General features: G+C 42.2%; 1 protein-coding gene across 3 annotated transcripts in view; it reads left to right on the top strand.

The window, feature by feature from the left end:
- The first annotated feature begins 3,474 nt into the window (after positions 1–3,474).
- slit1a (slit homolog 1a (Drosophila)) overlaps positions 3,475–21,016 on the top strand; it is a 100,748-nt gene continuing 83,206 nt past the window's right edge. For 2 of the 3 annotated variants that reach the window (XM_065959420.1, XM_065959419.1), the window contains exons 1-3: positions 3,475–4,134; positions 17,974–18,045; positions 20,284–20,355. In XM_065959420.1, the coding sequence (XP_065815492.1) occupies positions 3,920–4,134; positions 17,974–18,045; positions 20,284–20,355 (359 nt within the window). In that variant the 5' untranslated portion in view covers positions 3,475–3,919. The remainder of the gene's footprint in view (positions 4,135–17,973; positions 18,046–20,283; positions 20,356–21,016) is intronic. The other variant, XM_065959418.1, reaches the window with a different exon arrangement.

Genomic DNA, 21,016 nt, shown 5'->3' with positions numbered 1-21,016 from the left:
ATCAACAAAAAACAACAACAGCATTATAATTAAAACGAGAACAATTAAGAGTACGTCATGGACTACAATGCAGCAAATAAGAAAAAAACTGCTGAAATGAAAACAAAACTGAAATCAGTTTTATTCTTAATGACCAATAGATATTATAATTTATATGAAAGGCTACTAAAGGCAAACATGAAATTGCTGTATGTGCCCATATTGGACATATTTAATGCAGTTTGAGGGTGAGTGGGTGGATAGTCGGAGCGCAGGCAGCTCTCCACAATAGGAGGAATGTCTCAGTGTGTCATTATGGTGTCCATGTCAATGCATGTTTGGTATTGTAAGTATATGTTGTAAACATCTGTGAGAATGGGCCTGCTCTTTCTCATGTCCTGTAAATATACAACAGACAAGCTTCCATGATAGGAATAGGATTATTTTACAGCCAAAACTCCGGAGGGGTTTCATTTAGCATTCTTTCTGCAGAATGAGCGTGATGACTGTAAAATGAGTCGGTCTTACTGTAATCAACTTTACATTATCTGGGCTGCACACAAAGCCACAAGCATATAAGATGAGTGGATGTGATTGTATTTTAAATGTATGCACCAAAAGGCCTGTCAGTGGGAGCTACATCTGTCTAGAGCTACAGATTCTGGTATTTCACTAACAGATGTGTGTTCAAGTGAAAAAAAAAACAGGATTCAAATCAGGGTTCAGATACTCTTTTAGACAAATTAAATCATTGGTTAGTCGAGGATATTTTCTTTCCTCCTCACAGAGCTGCAGTTCTTTTTAGAGTGAAATACAAATAACTTGGGTTTTGAAGCATGCTGTGGATTTTTGTACATGCTAAATTTAGGTTTGTCTTGTTTTTCTTTTCTCTCCCTCTCTCTCGATCAAGCATGCAGGAGCTAATTCAGACACGGGCAGCTGCCAGCTACTTCTTGATGAAAGTTTGCTGCTTTGATTTCTACCTTAGGGTACAGGCGGTAGGATCATATTTATTAAATCCACAGGCTTCAGGAATACTGCATTTTTTTAAATTGGATGCTGTTCAACATTAATTGCAGTTTGCTCCTCCTCAGAGCGAGTTTGCTGGTGGGGACTCGTGTTTTGCAAACTCTCCTCTCCCGGTCTAATTGTTAATTGCTGGCATGTCCTCCCACGGCTTTGAGAGCAGCAGAATAATTCCTGTTGTGTATTTGTGTGCAATCCTGTCACGACTCTGTGAGAGCTGAGGGACGTTACCACCACCCCCCATTACCACTAAACACCACTGTCTCCTCTTTAATTAGACATTCATACAGGCAAGATCTACACTGCTCTGACACTTTTATTGGGACAGATGCAGCTTTTTCTTTCCCTGAGGTGCAAATATAGTGTGTGTGTGTGTGTGTGTGTGTGTGTGTGTGTGTGTGTGTGTAGACACCTGAATGTGCACATACTGTATATGCTCCAAGCGGGTCAAGCAACAAGGCAGACAGGTGCACACAAAAGTTTCTGTTTGCATCTCCACAGCCTGATTCCCTGTCTCTTCCTCTTTGTGAAAGTTGGCGAGGTATTTCGGTAAATGTTACTTGTTGTTGTTTACATTGGAAGGGATTATTCTCATAAATCTGAGTCCAGTACGGCCAAGACTAAGGGGGTCATGTGTTTTCCTCTTTACTTATTGTTTATAATCCAACTATGAGTGACTTTTAGTTTTTTTTAAACCTGATAGTGGTTAGCAAGCAAAGGAACAAATAAAGAACGGACAAATAATAAATGAGACGGGGGGAAGGTCCCAATAGGTTCTAAATTAAATTAAGAATTTTATAGCAACTTCTAGAGAAATACATCTTTAAAAGGACCACAATTAGATTACATGCTGTGCAGATCAGTCCATGAATCGGTGTGTAATAAAGAGTTTCTAGCCACATCTCTACATGGGTCTTGATTAATGCTGAGTTGTGTGCAAAATGACCCTGAATCAATAACACGCTGTCACATACTTGGTTGCAGTATTACCGCATACAAGCATCACCCCATTAAAAGTAAAAAGTTGCAACTCAATACAAAGTCCTACATCACATGAAGGGGGCGTAATACACTTTTATGCACAATAGGAAAATGACCGGAGTGTCTGTCATTGGTTTTGTGCCACTAAGAAGCAGATTCAGCATTTCTAAAGATCACTTCATTATAAAGGGGATCAGTATGCAGATATTGAGGATCTTATCATTACTCATTGGTTCGATAGAAAGTCAGCAAAAAGTGCTTGTGACTGCTCTTTTTTTTTTCTTTGTAACTTTTCTTTCTTTGCTTTAGTTTAAAGTGTAACCCTTTGTTTTATCACGTGGATAATTGTGAACAATACACTCTGGACTGGACTCCAAAAGAAATAGGTCTGTTTCCTACCAACATCCACAATGCGAATTTACAGTTCCACAAACTGCAAATCAATATTCATTTGGAAAACTTTACTGAAAGCTACAATTACGCTGTCAGCAGCAGCTGGACTCTAATACATCCACTGTTTTATTTCAATGTCAACCTTATATTTATTAGGAATTCCTTTTAAAGTAAATAATGGCCGACAGACGCTGCCTATCATTCAATTTTCCCTTCTCAACACGGTCCAGTTTTTGTCTCTGAGTCCTTTTCAGGGAAGGCATTCTGCTGGCTTTCAGAGAGGGATTGTGTTGCCAGTTCGTGCCATAAATCCACAAAACAGAGCAGGTATGGTTGTGAGAGTAGCTGTTTGACTTTTCATTTGTATATATTAGGATATAATCTCTGTTCCTGTGCCCATGCTGATCTTAAAATATAGTGTTGACTTACTTTTTATAGCTGTGGTTGCCTTCCCAACAGATCCTGAATATCTGTATGTGTGTGTGTGTGTGTGTGTATTTTCCACCCCTCTTCCCTGCTGCAGCCACACTTGATCTACATGCTAAGGCCCACATTTACGGGTTATTTATTCCCGCTTTTTGCCTCCGAGGACTGAGGTGTTGATTCCTCTCCTCCCCGGTGGATTCTCCTTCGTTACATGCGCACAGACACACTCACACAGCCCGGTCTCCCCACAGCCCTCTCCCTTCAGGGGCAGGGGTTATGCAGTGTCATGCAGGTTAGGTCTCTCCCTCTCTGGGGGGTCCGCCTGGAGGCAAACCTGAGAGAAAGACTAGGTGAAGTGAGTGCAAAAAATAATAAAAAGAAAGATACTTGGAGTAGATTTGTGTTGTGAATAGAATCAAGGGAATGAAAGAGGGATCTCCAGAATGAGAGTGAGTTCAGGCAGGGTTCTGGGGGGGTAGGGGGGGTTGTGTGAGGAGGAGGGGTAGGGGTGGAGTCGGGGGCTCTGCTATTTGTAGATCCTTGTGATGGATGACTGGTGTGTGTGTGTGTGTGTGTGTGTGTGTGTGTGTGTGTGTGTGTGTGTGTGTGTGTGTGTATGCGTGTGTGTGTGTGTGTGTGTGTGTGTGTGTGTGTGTGAGAGAGAGAGAGAGAGCGAGAAAGAGACTGGCTTTTTTTTTTCTCTTTCTGCTCTTTCCCTGTTCCCTCTCTCTTCAGGCAGGCAGAGCAGAGTGGGACTGACTGAGAGGAGGACAGACGTGTGCACACCAGAGCTCTGCAACTCCACAAAGACAAGAGAGGGAGGAGGAAGAGTTTGCAAGGAGAAAATAAGAGAAAGAAAGCAGCTTTTTTTTCAATTTTTAACATCAGCAAACTGTGGTGGATATCATACCTACATCAAAAGAAATCTAAAAGAACAAAAAGGATTCGCTTTCTTCACAGCTTAAAGGAAAATATTAGCATTTGTTAGAGTTTTCTATTTATATTCACCACAAACAATTATTGGAAAGGACTTGCGAGGTGTGGGAGGACTTCTTTTTTTTTGCAGAGAGACAAAGAAGTGGTTTTGCAGGAGAAGAGGAAGGCTGCAGAGGAGATGAACATGCCCGTCAGAGGAGTCTGTTTCGGGGCAGGCATGGGCAGGCTGGCCGGGCAGCCGCTCTGGATGTGGGTGGTGATGCTCTCTGCCCTGCTCATGGGCAAAGCCAGCGCCTGCCCTGCCCTGTGTACCTGCAGCGGCACCACAGTGGACTGCCATGGACTGGGACTCAAAACCATGCCAAGGAATATCCCCCGCAACACTGAAAGACTGTGAGTACCATCTGTACTCTAACCTCGTGTGTGTGTGTGTGTGTGTGTAAATGTGTGTGTGTGGTACAGAAACTCCTTGATAGTGTCCCTCTGTCTTCTCTTACCGTTTCACTTCATATACAGTATTGCATGCTCAATCTGGAGCATATTGTAAAGGTGCACATGACTTCGTTTAGCCTGTAAGAGAACAATAGCCCTGTCTGTAAAGCTCAGTGTGTGTGTGTCTGTCTGTTTATGTGTCAGTCAGTCACTCACTGGCATTCCAGTCAGGTATAAATAGGCATGAGGGACTGGAAAGAGCAGGAGCAGATGTGTGCCTTTCACATGTGTCCATGATTTACTTATACCTGCTTGTTTATGCCAAATGCAATTTTTTAAAACCTGAATTTGCAGATTTACTCCACCTTCAAATGCGTCACAGTTGTTAGGACAAAAAGTGAAGTTTGTCTTAAAGTTTAAATTAGTGTTAGACAAAAATCATATTCGCTGGATAAGTTTAGGTTTCTTTTTTATTTCCCCAAAAAATGTTTCTGCCTCTCAAAACCCAAACAAAAAAACTGTCTTTATATCCATTCCCCTCCTTGTCCCCCTTTTCTTTCACTCTCCTCTACCCCTGTGCCAAAGACTCCCCTCTTCCCCCCCCCCTTCTCATGCCCCTGAACACTCACTTCACAAATTGTTAAATCATGTAGAAAATTAAGCAAATGTGCTACTTAAGTGAGTCTTGCACGAGGACCACATAGCTGTCTTGTAAAACAGAGGGGAGGATGTGAGACGGAGAGGAGAGGTGAGGCAGACGCCGGCTCGCAGAGTGGAGTTCCTCTGTCTATTCTGACATTCCTCTGAAATATTCATCAGTAAATCAGAAGTGAGGAGTGCAAGGGGAAATAGATTGTTCTATTTCAGCTTTTAGAATATCAACCCTGAATAAAACATGCGTTGGGAACGGAGGAAAGAAAGCCTGTGTCAGAGGCAGCGTTGGCATATTGGAAGCTGGCTGCATATTTTATGCTTTTCATATTTAATTTCTAAGAACACCTTCTTTTTTTTTTTTTTTTGCCTGCATGGCGGGTCCACATGTTTCCGGGTTGCTTATGCGCACATGCTGCCTGGACATTTAAGCCGAAGGGAAACATGATCATTTTGTGGTTTCCTTTTACATGAATGGCCATTCACACTGGAAATATACCTTGCCCCTAAACTCAAGAGCATTTCTGTGTTCAAAGTTGTTTGTGCATTCATAGGTCATGTTAAACATGAGATTTTATCGTTGTAACATCTCTGGATCTTAAAGCACGGTGCATTTTAAACGTGACGCGTGTAAAGGTCACGCCTAATTTATTCGTGTGTGTGTGTGTGTGTGTGTGTGTGTGTGTGTGTGTGTGTACTGGTCCATGCATCATCTGTGTGTGTAGGTCATGTAAAAGGTAGCTAGTCTCCACAGAGAGGTACTACTCAACATTACAGACTTCTCTTCTGCGTGCTGTTAAATAAGGTGATTCATCAAGGTGATTGTGCAAGTCAAAGCAGCCCACCCTGCCGCACATGATGGTCCCATGTGCATAGTTAGATTTATGTGTTTGTATTTCCAAAATGTGTGTTTATGCAAGTGAAATTGTGCAAGCGCTACTGGGGTCAAAGATGAGTTATGAGGTAGTGGAGTTTTTGAAGTATTGTTCCTGAAGTTGGTCGCCCTTGCCATTTGGATTGAATTTTAAAAGAGCTTTTTACTTTGATACAACACTTGTAAAAAAATCAAACAATGTCGATGGCTGTTTCAAGGCACGGCATCAAAAAAAAAGTCCTTGGTGACCAATATTGGGTAATTTATTGTTTTTTAATAACAAAAACCGCAAGCAAACCTACGCACTGTCTAAATATCACACACACACACACACACATATATATATATATATATATATATATTTTTTTTTTTTTTGGACAAAGATGTATATGTGCAATTTAGACATTGGCTTCAGAAGTTCCAAATAAAGGAGAATAGACCAAATTTTTTAATATTCCATCTCAATTATCGCTCATATTTCCAGTCATATTTCCACCCTATGAATTTGAATGGACCACCTGCGTGCTCTCTTTAGCTGGCTGGTTAAAATATGACTGAAGATCTGAAGATATTTTGACTTTGCTTCAGTACTTTTCGATACTATTGATCATTAAAAAATCTGAATTTGAAATGTTTTATCAACATTTTGGACAACCTCACGTGCAAAATGTACTTTCTACACAGCAGACGTGTCGGAAGGGGAGAAAAAGATGAAGAGCAAAGTAGAAAAAGATTGCGCTTGACTTTTCCTGTCTGCTTCGCTGTTTGTTTAAGGGTGTCTGTGTGAAATCACTGTGTGTTTTTGCACTAGTGTATACATGGGGATGCTTTTGGGAGATAGAGTGTGTGTGTTAGAGCCGGAAGGGGTTGGTTTGGGGGGGGAAAGTGTTTGTGTGTGTGTTTGTGGGGCGGGGGTGTGCGTACGAAGGGTGTTGAGACAGACAGCAGAATCCCATTTGCACTTGTCAGTGTGGGTTTGGATCAGGTCTGACCCCTGCGCTCCTTAGTCTCAAAACTGTAATGAGACTGTGAGCTCGCCGTATTAAAATGACACCCTGCCTCGTATGGGCCACTGGGGTGCTCCCTCCCCCGCTGCTCCCTCTCTGCATCCATCCCCTCTGCATCTCTTTAGTGCATCTGCTTTGGCAAAAGAAAGCACATGAGAATCACATTGATTTCAGTCTTAACTGAGGGAAAAATCTGAATCTTTAAGGCTGATTATAGAGACTATGCACTGACAGTAAAGGTTGATAGTTAAGCTTTAGGTGGACAGGTATTGATCAAACCGGCTTTATCTCTCTAACAGCCCTGCTGCTTAGATTAAGCCCGTGTCTCATCTGTGAATGAGTTGATTTGTAGAAGGGGAGGAGCTCTGTGTGTGCGTGTGTGTGAGTGTGTGCGCGCTTTCATCTAATTACAAAAAGCAAGTGTATTGATGATGTAGTCTCACTGCCAGAAAATACCCTGTACAGAGATTTGGGGGCATGTTGGAACTCCTCCAGAATGAGGAAGGTGGAGTCTGCACACCATATGTGTGTGTGTGTGTGTGTGTGTGTGTGTGTGTGTGTGTGTGTGTGTGTGTGTGTTTGTGCTTTCATGCATGCCTGTATAAATCTGATGTTGACTTGTATTTGTTCATAAACTTGCCTCCATATGTGTATGTGCATGCGTGCAGTGAATAAGTAATATCAGATGAAACACACATGAGGTTTGGTAGTGGTTGAAGATGAGGGGCTCCCTTGCTGCGATAACCATGTTTATGCATTTGGGGGTTGTGTGGTAGGTGTGTGTGTGTGTGTGTGCGTGTGTGTGTGTGTGTATGTATGTGCATGTGCCAGGGAATGCCTGCGGTGTTTTTGGCACAAGCTCATAGCTGCTACAACTGACAGCTCACCGGCCACCTGATCCATAATTTACCCTGACAAGACTGAACACAGCCTGGCCACTAGCTGCCAACTCTGGCTTTTTGACTCACGTAAAAGGAACGAGATGAGAAAAGACACAGAACTGAGGTGAGGAGTGGAGCTGTGAGGGTCCAGAGCAGGAGGAGAAGATTCCACCAGGCGAGGTTGGCACAGTAACTGAGGTGGTTAACACTAATGAAAGGATTACAGCAACGAAGAGTAAAGAGACGTGTTACTCAACCACAGGGCTCATAAATGAATAAACAAGATCATGTTATTTATTATAAAGGGCGAAATAGGTCGAGCCCCGAGGCAGACTTAAATTCATGCAGGTCCTTTTTTCACAGACTAATATATCCGTCCTCATAACCCCTAATCCCGTGAGGAGTGATAATGCCTGGAATGAAGATCATTCAGAGAATGTTTATGCTCAGTGGAGGATTGTGAAATTACAGGCCTGGGACTCAGTCAGTCCAATTTACTGCCTGCACTACACAGCTGTGGTCTTTCCCTATGCACTGAATACTGGGATGGACGCTATTGCTAGCTGCCTTTGGAGTTCAGTATTAAATAAGCTGTATTGATATTGATGTTCCATTACCGTTCCTCCTTTCTGATTCAAATTATCTTATCTAAACTTGAAAATTGGCTGATTCTAAGTACTCCTCCAATGCTACTGGGATTAATAAATATACACATTACTGCTTGGAAAATACATTACTTACATTTTGTCAGCTTTGACTAATGTCATGATACAATACAATACTCTTCATTGTCCATTGTTCCCTATTACAAAACAATAGAAACAAACAAAAGTCTGCATGTAAACAGAGCCTGTAACAATGTTAACCATAAATACACATATGGTTTATTACCGATACTGCAAAATATCCCCAAAAACACAACATAAATAAGATAATAAGAAAAAGACACCTGATCTGTGCATTTACTGGCTTACTGGCTGTTACTGGATACCAGGTGGTATAAGGTTGTGAAAATGTTCACTACAATGTGTTTTAAAATGACCCAATCTCAAATATTTTGATTATCAATAGTTTGATAGTTCCCCAAGCTTCACAAATACTTCAGATCTTCAATCATATTATTGACTAAAAGTTTCAGTGAGTAAGAAAGAGAGAGAGAGAGAGGTACCCAAATGTTTCCAATGTTTTTGTGAAATTTAGATGGTATTCAGGAGTTTGCCTGCATTTTGCATAATAAAAACAAATTTTTTTCCAATATTAGGTGCTTAGAACTTGTATTGTTAAGTTTTTTTTGTATTCAACCCAAAGGTGGTACAGTATGTGGGTAATTTCTAACTCTATTATCATTTGTAAGTTGTCGTGGTAAAGACTTGTTACTTTTTTTTTTTTTATAAATGTTCCGTCATAATGTTTGTATAAGAGCGATGAGAGACTACTGAACATTTAAAGCAGCTGCTTTCAGTCTAAAGTCACTTCAGACACACTCGCCTTCTCTCCCTGCTACTATATGGAAGTGTTTTAAACACGTGTGTGTGTGTGTGTGTGTGTGTGCGTGTGTGAAGAGAGAAATGCCCTCTAACACCACTGCTTGTGCTTTTTTTTTGTTCTTATGCTTGACAAGCTCATGTGGGGTGCGTGTGTGCATGTGCATGATTGCTTTGCACGCCTATCTAAGAGTGTCTGTATCTCAGCAGACCATGAAAATCAAATTTGGAGACTCCATGTAGATCACCTTTCATCTCTCAGAAGTCCATCTCTCCTTTTAACCCTCCTGGCTAGTCAGGTAGAAGCTGGCAATGGCGAGTGAAGGGGGTAGGTGATATTTAAGTGTGTGTGTGTGTGTGTGTGTGTGTGTGTTAAAATGCACATGAGTGAACACTCTTCTAACATTGTAGATAGGCCTTATAATCCACATTTCACGCCAGCCGAGATGCTTTTGATGCGATGCAAGTTTGAGAGGAAATTATGAGCAGCGACCAGATGCAAGAGGTGCTTGTGATCTACATCTGTCTGCACATTTATCGCACCAGTGCTTTTTCTGTGCAACACTGAAGTTGTTTTTTCTTCTATTCTGCTAGAATCATCGTTTATTCTTCATTCTCAGGAAATTCAATCATTCTGTTGCTTTTTTTTGTTTCCTCCAATAATATATGAATATTTTTGTCTTTGAATCCCCCACAGACAGCTTCCAACGTCCAGTGTTTAAGACCGAACAAACTCAGGAAACATCGTAAATCGCAGATGAAAAATGCTAGCAGAAACATTTTTGTTTGATGTGATCAAAAACAGATTCTTGATTCACAAAATAGTTGCAGAATGTTTTTCTTTGTATATTGGGGATGGATAACATTTTAAATTCAGTCTAGATGAAACTAAAGGCAACAAAACACTCAGAAAACAATAGTCAGTCATTCGTCAATATTGAGCCCAGTTTATTTAACACATCTAAACACTTTCCAAAACCATATTGGTTGTAGCCTAATTAAATGCCATTTGAATTGCATTATTTATTTATTTTGATGTATTCTTTTGGGGTACATTTTTACCTTTGGATAGGACAATTGACGAGGGACAGGAAATGTTGGGTTGAGAGAGGGGAATGACATGCAACAAAGGGCCGAAGTCGGATTCAGACCCACGGTCACTGCGACACGGACTATTGCCTCTGGGGCGTCCGACATAACCACTAGGCTATAAATGCTGCTGTAATTGCGATGTGCATAAATGCTAAAATGGTTTTCCTATTGTGGCTAAAGTTAGCAGGGCTAGCACCACCACCTCTTTGCAGGTTAACATCCATGCCTGTGCTGACTGGGGTTTCACATTTCTCAGGTCGAGTGGCTATATGCCAGTTTAACCGGATACAGACTTAATACAAGATGACATTCTCCAGTGTGCTGGCTTTCATCTGGGCAATAAAGCGGGTGTGCAGGCCCATTAACCAGATCTAAAGCCATGGCTAGTTGCTGCGATACACAGCATTTTATGCACATTGTTTGCCTACATTAATAAAAAATAAAATCATTTTAAGTTACGAGTAATTCTGGTGCCAACTAGCAGGGGTGACATTTGAATATTTCGTTAAATAATCGCGCACATCCCTTGTCTTAATTGAGTCATCGTTTCAGCCTTTAGGGTTAACTGCTGGCAGACGAGCTACTCTTTGTAAAGAGCTGGAGGAATGTAGATATCAACGTGCTCAGTTGGAGAGACAGCCAAACATACATCAACCATTTATTCTATATTCTTTGAGATCAACAGACTGATTTAAGCCCACATGAAGGATCAATCAAATTAGCAGTCGTCTGCGCACATCTGTCAGGCAAACGTCTTCTCAGTCTTCTTCGTGGAATAACTGAAACATAATAGATGTGGCCGAGCAGATGTTGAGTCCATATGATACACTCTCAGTCAAAGTACGGCATTCATACGCAGCCTGAGTGCCTTCATGCGGGACTAGGAGCCACAACAGAACCTCAGCGTCTGTCACTGAACAAACTACAGTACACATCATGAAAGAACCTTCAGTCTCTGCTTTTTATTTTTTTACTACAGCCCTCCTGTCCGTGTGTGTTCTTTCTTTTTTCAGGAACACACGTTGGAACAGATGTTTAATTGATTCACTTGGGCCTGGGAGAGTGTCATAAGTTATCTATGTTTGATCAGAAAGGCCCTGTGTGCTACTTTCCTCCCTTGTCTTTCCCCTGGTTGCTTTTTCCCAGCTCCCACTCTTTCTATTTTGCTCGCAGCAGCAAGTGGCACACGATAAAAAAAAAAACTACGAGACATCGTGTCAAGGTTCCTTTCTGTTGTGGGAAGGCCGTGTAAAGTTGGAAGAAATGTGTGTTTAGGCCCCTGACTTTTACGTGCAGACAATTATAAAATGAAGGACTCTGCAGATGCGAGACATCTTGCATCGGTCAAGGCCCTGAGGAGGACATTTGTGTGTGTGTGCATGTGCTGGATCTGCTTCATGTTTACCTCCTGTATCAGTAATCTTGCACCTGAGGCCTGACTGAGCAGAATGAAAACTGTAAATAGCCCTTGAGAGAAGTACGGGAGCTGGGAAAACACTCTAAGACATTCATGCACATATTAAGGCATAACACAGACGCACACTGACAAAGTACAGCTGAGGGCCTTTGCTGCTCGTCTGAAAGCCACTTTTGAATAAGAGGGAATGTTTTGTTCAAGCTGCACAGAAATCTGACCTCTTAGTGTGGATAGAAGTGTTCCAGTTGGGGTTTAAAAAGAGTGTTATTCTGGTTATGGTGGCCTGCTTTCTCTCTCTTCTGCTCATTCTCAGTCTCTCTATCTCTTTGACTAGGAAGCGGGCCCGGATGGTGCTGCCTGGTTCTGCAGCCTTGTTAGACCAACTAGTATGTAGGTCACTTTCCCCTCTTAGTCTCCCAGGATTCGTCTCTCCCCTGACATTTCCCAGACAGCCCGTCAGCTCTTCACAGCTTCTCGTCGCAACACTCCACCACTCTGCTCCACACCGTCGCTTTCAGGCAGCTAACAACACTGTCAGCGCGGCTCCTTCGTCTTTCTGTCTCCTGGTGTCTCTCTCTCCTCCTGCGTGTTTCACGGCTGTCACGTCCATATGTCCTGGAGCCTGCAGCATGAGAAAAGCTTCACTCTTCCACAGCTTCTCAACCTGTTCACTTCATTCATTAAGGAGAGTGTTTGCTGGTGTGGTCTAATAGCATTATCAGTGTGTGATTGCCATTAATGAGCATCCATGCTCGGGCTGTACAGGACCTCAGGCCTCTGATTATTGGATGGTTACCACAGCGAAGGAGTTTGCAGAGCACTGTGCAAATGATCCTCAATCAGCTGGCTCCTGTCCTCCCCGCTAGGCTAAAGCTGTTCAGGACAAATGGTCCTGTTGCGCTCTCAGCAGCGAGACAGAATGACCACTCTGCAAAAAAATATACACCTTAATAAGCCATTTAAAAGTAATTGCTGCCTTTACTTCCATTCAGAATTTTGTGTTTATGACTTGTGCAGAGTGTTACGTAACAATAAAGTTTGGTCCGCAATGTAGCAAGACTTGTCAATGCTTTGTTAAACTCTAGATTAAGGAGTATTATACTAAAGACTTGGTAAATACTTGATTCTGATTGGCTACAGGCTGCCTATCAGTTTATTCCAAAGAATTTGACTCTTTGATGATGATGATGATGATGTTGTTCTGGTTAAACTGTCTCTTCATCCACTAACTAAAGCCTGCATCTGAAATTAGAATATACAATGATCTCACATCCCGTTTGATGTTCAGTTAACTACTTTAATGAGCTATCATTATTTCTAAAATAAATATATCGGGGGACTATATCTCAGCTTGTTAGATAGTGTATGACGAAGATAATTTAGAGTTTTACTTTGTTTTGAAAATCTGTATTTTTCTCAGGTTGACATAATTTCCAAATGTGATTTATGATTAAAATATTTATTAACATTGCATATTGTTCCTCAGGTAAGAGGACTATTTAACAGGTTGCACTTTGCCTTAACTTTGATTGACAGATGAGATTGGCGGAGTGATATTGTTTACAACAGTAAAGTGGTGTGTGACAGTTGTCGGTCTGGGTTTGTTGTACGACGGTGGAGATGGACATAGCCACACGAGGGTAGCCTTTATTAAATTAGTATTATAAATGTATAGTGAATACCATCTAAAGATAGATAGACAGATAGATACTTTATTGATCCCGAGGGAAATTCAAAGCATCCAGTAGCAGGTTACAAAGACGTATATGACATGAAACATTTGTTACAAATTAAACTGCAAAACCGACGCCCCCCCCCCCCCCCCCTCCCCTCCCATACATATATATTAACCTGAAGAAAGATTTAAAGAATACCCCTAGATGAAACAAACTTAAACTGTGCAATTAAAAATAGATTTATACAAGAAATGTACATAACCCGTGCAGGGATAAAAATACATGTGTAATTTAAAGCAAGAACCTATAAATCTGTAATTAGACCTGAATATAAAAAATAAAAATAAAAAAGTGCTGACAAGTGAACACAAATGAGAGCGTTACAGTAGGCGGTCTTCTCGTACAGTTTTGTTTACAACAAGAAATGTTCTGAATCTTGTTATCTTGTTAATTACTGAGCGAAAGCGCGCTATGAGCTTGTACTAAGCAATTTCTCCACCAAACATGTATGGCGGCCTCCATGTTTTCAATTAATTCTTATTAATGAACACCTCCTTGGATGCGGTAACAGTTTTCTACGCTGTAAATATAAGCAGGATGTGATAATGATAATGTAGGCACAGCATGGCCATGAGCGGAAAAAATAGGAATCGAGAATAAAGAATTTGGAGTCATTAAAAAGTATGCTGCTGTCAGATTGTGAAATGCTGTTGTTAGCTTATTTTCCTATTTAGAAAGCCTTCAAACTTTGCTACATGTCAGCTTGGCCTACTTTTTTTTTTTGCCACAGCCTGTGAGTAAGTGTTGCATTGCCAGTTGTTTTATTATGGCTGCAGCATAAAACTATTGAACTCAGGCCGGCTTAGTACCAACAGTGACCCACCTTAGTGAGCCACGTCCATCCAGAGCATTGGGACAAAGTTTTTTGAAGCAGAAAAAGTGTGTTGCTCCTCTGAGGCAAGAATACAGAGTGTGGCAACATTTTAGCTGCAAATAGGTCTTCCCTTAATATAACTTCCAAACTTTCCCTCTGTGTCCATATTTAATTCAGTTCTGCTGTTTTTCTGCATAAATCGATAAGGTTGGTGACAAGCTGTACAGCCATCAGTAGTTTCTTTTGTGATCATTATGTTATTTAGCTCAGGCCAGAGACCAACAGAACAAAAATTGCCTTCTCCAATAATGTTTTGTGGTTACATCCCAGTAGGTGTGCTTGTATGTGTTACTTGATACAGTAACTCAATATGGTCTTTGTATATATGTGTAAAGCACATGTGGATTTGTATCTGTACGCAGGCCTTGGCGAGCCAGTGTGTTTGCTTATCCTCCCTCCAGTCCTGAGGTTTATAGCGTTGCTCAATACGAACCAGGTCCACCTCAGCAAAGGAACCCAGGCAGCTGGCAGAACTAAACATAATGAGTTTTTCAGCATTGTAGCAGCGCTGTGACCCCCCTTTGAATTACAGAAATGTGGAGCGCTGGAGAATAGCTGCCTCATGGTCACCCGAGGGAAGGTGCACCAGGAAGTACTTACAGGCATCAATGAAATAGGGATGGAAGATGAAGAGGGTTTAGATAGTGATGTTATAAATCCACTTCCACTTCAGGAAGTTTGTATGAAGTGGAAATCCTTGCTGAGTTTCCAGAGGATGGAATGGACGTGATTGAAGCAGTCGGCAGTAGAAATACTTTGCCGTCAGAACGACGAATGATACCTAATAATTGTATTATACTGCAGTACTGTATGATTGAAATCCACCTCAATCAGTACAACAAAACATTTCTCTATGAAAGGATTAAACAAACCTTTGCTGTTGCGCCACAAGTCGTTGCTCAGCTTCCTTTGATTGTAAAGCAAAGTAATGTTCACGACTCATATTGTAGCTAAAAAACAGATTTTTCTTGGAGGCACTAATACCATATAGTTATTTTTTCATTTTTAGAAATTCTTTAGTTTTGTTTTTGGACAGCAGTGAGTTAATATTAAAGGGCACCCATCTGATTTCACTTAGGATAATTTGAACTAAATACAATTTGGGTGAGGTAAAGGCCAAGGGTAATTAAATATCAGGAAGAGACTACAGATATAAACAGAAATAAAGAGGTTTGTCAGAATGAGATAGAATCGCACGACCACATTCAAAAATCTCGTCCATAGGGGCCTGATACCATATACAGTATGTCTTAATATTCAGTGCCCCAACAGACTGAAAATGAATACAACTGCATTGTGATAAAAGAGAGCGTTATGTTACTGAAAGCCAGCTAAATGTCAGCAATCAGTCCGTATCCATCAATGTATTCTTTATTTTTAGTATCAGAGGTTCTCTGTACCAGCTAATGCTCGAGTCTGTCTAGGTATAATAAACTGTGAATTGGAAAGAACATTTGTATCAGAACACCTATACTCAAGACTGTATCATTTCCTAAGCCTTTTTCTTCTGGTTTAAGATGTGTACTTACCAACAACATATGTTCCTCCATGCAAAATGTACCACTGCACTTAACTGACCACATGTTTACCACTGCTGTGTGCATGGGTGTGCAAATGACAAAAAAAATCTTCCCTGGCTCAAGTTGATGTGAATCCCAGCTTCTTTCTATCAACCAGAGAAAGACACAGACGGGAGTAACTTGATGACTTTCTGCAGAGACAGAATCCTCCCTTGGGTTAGCAGACATCATCAGACGGGTCAAATACCAGAAGCTGCATCCCTATATAAGGACCACATGCTCTTATCATAAAGCAAATTGTCTACATTTCTCTTTTAATGTAAAGTGCAATGCTTGGGCACCCAATTCACCAGTGCTCTTAACAGCTCAGTATATGAGTAACTGCAGAAGGTCATGTCTGCATGCGTGAGTCATAGACCTTTGTAGCAGATGAGCCGCAGAGCGAACATTATTACCTGAGCGATTTCAAGAACCGATCTTCACCTGGGCAATTCAAGCACTTCAAAACATTGCTTGGTTTGAGTTGCAAAATGCCAATGGGAAAGGTCAGAATATGTCATAAACAGTGTGACTCTTGACTAGTTGAAGCATCATAGGCGGCTGGTGGCATTTCAGTGTAAATGTCACAGCATTTCTGAGCAGGTGCATGGGCAATATGGTTTTAAAGATGGGCACTTTCAGGAGGATAATGCAGCATCGTCTGAAGACATTTCAAGGAACAGTAAATTTAGATCAGTCATCAAAACTTACGAAACACTTTAAGAAGTTGTTGCGTAACTGCTTTTAACACGCAGAAACTATGGCATGTCACCTATTAATGGATAAAGGAAGACTTTATTGCTGGAGGAGAAAAGTGCAGTTTCCCTTGTTTATGTGTGAGTCATTCTTCCTCATATTTCCACCCCTCACTTTAACCGTCTCTCTTCTTTCTCCGCCTCGATCTTATTCCTTTTTATGTCCTCCGGGTGTCATCAGCAATGACCACCCTGAAGATAAGACGTTGTGAATCCAGAAGGGTGTGTGGGTGTATGTATGTGTGCCTATCTGCGTAAGCACCTGTAATGAGTACCGCATGTGTGTGTGCGTCGGGGCCCAGCCTAATGAAGCCTTGGCCATTATTTATTTCCCGTGGCCCTGTCGCTTGGCCTCTCAATGCACCTGTGTACACACACGCACACACACACACACACACACACACACATACACACATAACCATCTGTCTATAATGACCATTCTCTTCCTTACTGCATAGCGCTACAGTCCCTGGAGTGGTCATTAGACCAGAGAAGGAGAGAGTGACTGAGGGAGAGAGACCAGCGCTCTCGGCTTGGATATGAAGCCATTTCTTTTGGTTGTGCTTTGGGTGGGGGTCAGGGTAGGGTGGACCAGTAATGCTTTGAAACTGCAGTAGCACAGAGAGATGTTTGCGTGCTTTGTCTGCTTCCTTTGCTCTCTGTCATGAGAATACAGAGGTAAATATAAATCTTGCACAGTCCTCTGCAGCAGCAAAGGATAAAATCTCTAGCAGGACTTAAGCATGCTACAATTAATTCTGAAACGCAAAACACTACAGAAATACTAAATGTCAGCCATACTCTCCTTTCAACTATTTTGTCCATCCCTTCTTTAGCAGTGATGGCCAGCTCCCAGCAGGGAGGCTGCTCCTATTATATCCCCAGCACTTAGCTTTCTGGCCTTGTGGCCCTACCCAAATCCCCTCCGCTGGCTCCTGCTAATCCCCACCAATAGTAGGAGGACAGGGCATACAGAGTGAGGAGGGGGGTTGTGGGTGTCGGTGGGAGAGGGCTGGAATAGAAAGACAAACAAGCAGCTCCAATGTGGCTTCCATTTAAATAGGACTTCTTAATTTCTCCCAGTGGAGTAAAACCTGAGTGTGAACTTCCCTTGAACACAGACTTTCTGATTTACCCATTAATATACTGTGTGTTACATTTCACATCTCATCTAAAGCAATTTGCAGTTTCACAAAACTAGCAGCAATTAAGGACATTCTAAGCATATATCACAGCAGTAGCATGCTAAAGCAAACAGATTAGGGTGCTGTGCAGACCATGTGTGAATGAAGGCTATGGTTTGCAGGTGTGTGTGTGTGTGTGTGTTGCAAAGCTCCAGTTTTGACTGTGGTATCAGTAGACTGAGATTCCTCCATGTCTCTGTCTGCTCCTTGAGTCACCAGGCTGAACAGGTTCAGAGGGAGAATAAAGATTAATTATTCATACATGTTTGCGTGTCTGTCCTTGCAGGGAGCTGAATGGGAATAACCTCACACGCATCACCAAGAGTGACTTCGCTGGACTCAAGTTCATCCGAGTTCTGTAAGTACTTACCTTCATGTTTGTATGTCGATGAAATGTTCTTATGCGTAAAGAGACAATATGAGTCCATCTATCCATGCATGCATACCTGAGCTTTACCTAACCCTGCAACTCACAGGCTGCACTGACTTTCTGCTCAAATTAGCATAAACCCATTGAAGTGGAGAGACTTCTGTCGAGAGTCCTACTCCAGAGTACATTAAGCTACTGCAGCTAGTGAAGTAATGGACCACTCTTTCACTGTTTTCTCTCTGTTGTAGTAGCATATTTTGTCCCTTAGACACACACACACTCACTTGCCCTTTGTACCCACACATCAACATGTAATGTGTACACAAAGCACCAGCGCCTAAATCAGCTCTCAACACTGTTAACACATTCAGTAGAAGTCATTGACTCCCTGTGTGTTGAAATTAAAACGCACTTGTGACTCCAGGTATTAAAGTAGCTGTAAAAGTGTCTATACGTGTGTACGCATTTGTGAGTATAGTTGTTAAAATACTGCCAGAAGGGAAGTTGTGTAGACGTGAACATGTTTTAGATGTAACACGAGCTGCACATAATTCCTATTTCGCAGAAAAGCCAGACTATTTTTCAAGCCTAGTCCCTGTCTTCCCCTCTATATTGAACTTCAGCTTGCATGTTTCCACTCCTTCTTGTCCCCTCTCGTCACTCTTACGCATGCCTTCTTTTGCTGCTGCACCACCGCCTACCCCCACATGGAGGTTAAATGCCTTCATGTCGGCAGCTTGTCACAGGCAAGTAAGAAGGAAACAACTCCTTACATGGGGTACTAAAGACAGAACTTCCCTTGCTGGAAAGCCTCTGATATCCTCCCCAGCCACCGCTGTGCTACTCTTAACACACACATGCAAACACACACAGCTCACTTATTGAAATGCCAGCCGACCGTATACATGACGCATGATTAACATAATGTAGGTACTTGGCATGTCTGCATGTGCAACTAGGAAATCTTGTCTCTGTGTCCTGGAGGGCGACCTCAGCAGTAATAAGACAAACAGTGGGTTGACCTCTGATCTCGCTGACCCCTAGGCAACCCCCAGAAGGAGCCAAACAGGAACGGAGGTTTATCTTTACAGTCAGCTGCCATCTATCCTGTCAGGCTAGAATCAACACAGCTGATTTACCTCCAGACGTCTGGCACTGGGTGCTGGGCTCGTTGAAATCAGTGATGTGTATTTGTGAGGAGGGAACTCAGAAAAAAATCAAAGAAATTGGAGGCTGCATGCCCTTAGACTGTCTCTACAAAAAAAAAGTTATCTGAATCCAAAAGTACCCATCATAATTTTTCCCCAAATCCATCTAAATTCATGAGAAAGAGATCGGAGGTGAATTGCACTATTCTCTCTTATGTTTATGGAGTGCGAGCAGTGATTAGCATTTATATTCGATGGGGAAGGAAGCCCAGACTGCTGAGTTGCAGCGCAGCGTGGCCTCACAGGAGACATGAGAGGTTGCCTTCAACACAGAACAGTTGTATACGTAATGAAGGAAGGCTCTTGTTGCTTCTAAAGCTGCTGGACGCTTTTCTCTCCCTCCTGGCCTCGTGTTATTGTAACACTTCCAAAACCATCGAAGACCCTTTTTCTGAGCGTTAGCTTTGGCAATGTAGGTGAGGAAAGCTTGTGTGCTTGTGCTGTGTGTTTGTGTGCATCCATGTTTGTTTGCGTATGACTAACAGCCTTGATGTACTGCCTGTAACTTTGATACTGTCCAACCATGCACACACACGCACGCACACACAGGCTACTTTCCCTTGATTGTGCCAATCATTAAAACATTTGAGCCCACCTCGGTTTCCCCTCTCGCACTTTCTGACCCTCTTCCTACCTTTCGTCTGGTCTCCACCCAGCCGCTACACCCAGAGGACCACACCAGAGCCTGGACCCACACTTTGTGAGCCACCTTAGAAACTTTCCTGGCTGCTATTTCTGCTTCTTCTGCCAAGATTCCACACTATGCCCCCGGTCCACACCACTGCCCTGTGTGTGTGTGTGTGTGTGTGTATGTGTGTCAGAGAGAGAAAAAGGTGCTGAATATACTGCACCCAGCTTGAATGTACTTGCTGTATATAGAAGTCTCGCCACCAAAACCCCTAAAGGCCCCTATACTTTGTTAAAGCTTGAGTGACCGTCCGCAGACTCGTAAAAATGTCAAAGCCACATGTGTCATGTAGTTTCTAAGGCTCTCTTTCTCTCTGTCCTCTTTCCGCAGGCAGCTGATGGAGAATCAGATCACTGTGATCGAGCGAGGAGCTTTTGATGACATGAAGGAGCTGGAGAGGCTGTGAGTACCACCCAGGGGTGTCTGCAGATAGGCTGACAGGAACCACACATTTTTACGTCTTTTTTTAAACTTCAAATGAAAATCCCACTCTCCCACTGATCTGATTCAGTCCTTGTATTAGTTCAGTTTAATGAGACTAACAGGAGGAACTGATTTTAAGCGGTGTATTAAGTATGAGGCCCTTCCTTGTCATTGCATTGTGGTTGGGTTTGTACTAAGAGGGTATAGTGTGGGCTGGGAGTATTTTTTTATTAACTTAGCCTGACAGGAATGCCCTCAGTGGGATGTGGGGGCTTAAGATGACTCCCCCACCACAGACCCTGGCTCATCTGGACAGCACCAGGACTCTTGACAGCTTGTAAACTGGCTGGGAAAACACACAGACAAACACAGTCAACCACACCTCAAACCAACTCATTAGCAAATCAATAGTGTCCCCCACACGAAAAACCTGCACAGCAGATGACTTTTTAACACTCGCCGTCATGCACACACTGTGGTTAATTTATGAAAGACTTTCCCCCTGATCTGAAACCCACATTAACAATTTACATTACCAAACCTCGAGACCATGCACAGATCCAAACATTGGGTAGATGTGTCCATGTGCCAGACCAATGTGGAAATTAGGCGGCTCGTTGCTCTAATGTTCAAAAGCCTC

This window comes from Labrus bergylta, chromosome 10 (assembly GCF_963930695.1).
Source record: "Labrus bergylta chromosome 10, fLabBer1.1, whole genome shotgun sequence".
In the NCBI taxonomy this organism is placed as follows: Eukaryota; Metazoa; Chordata; class Actinopteri; order Labriformes; family Labridae; genus Labrus; species Labrus bergylta.
The sequence above is the reverse complement of the archived record's forward strand: the minus strand, read 5'-3'. Positions and strand labels throughout refer to the sequence as shown.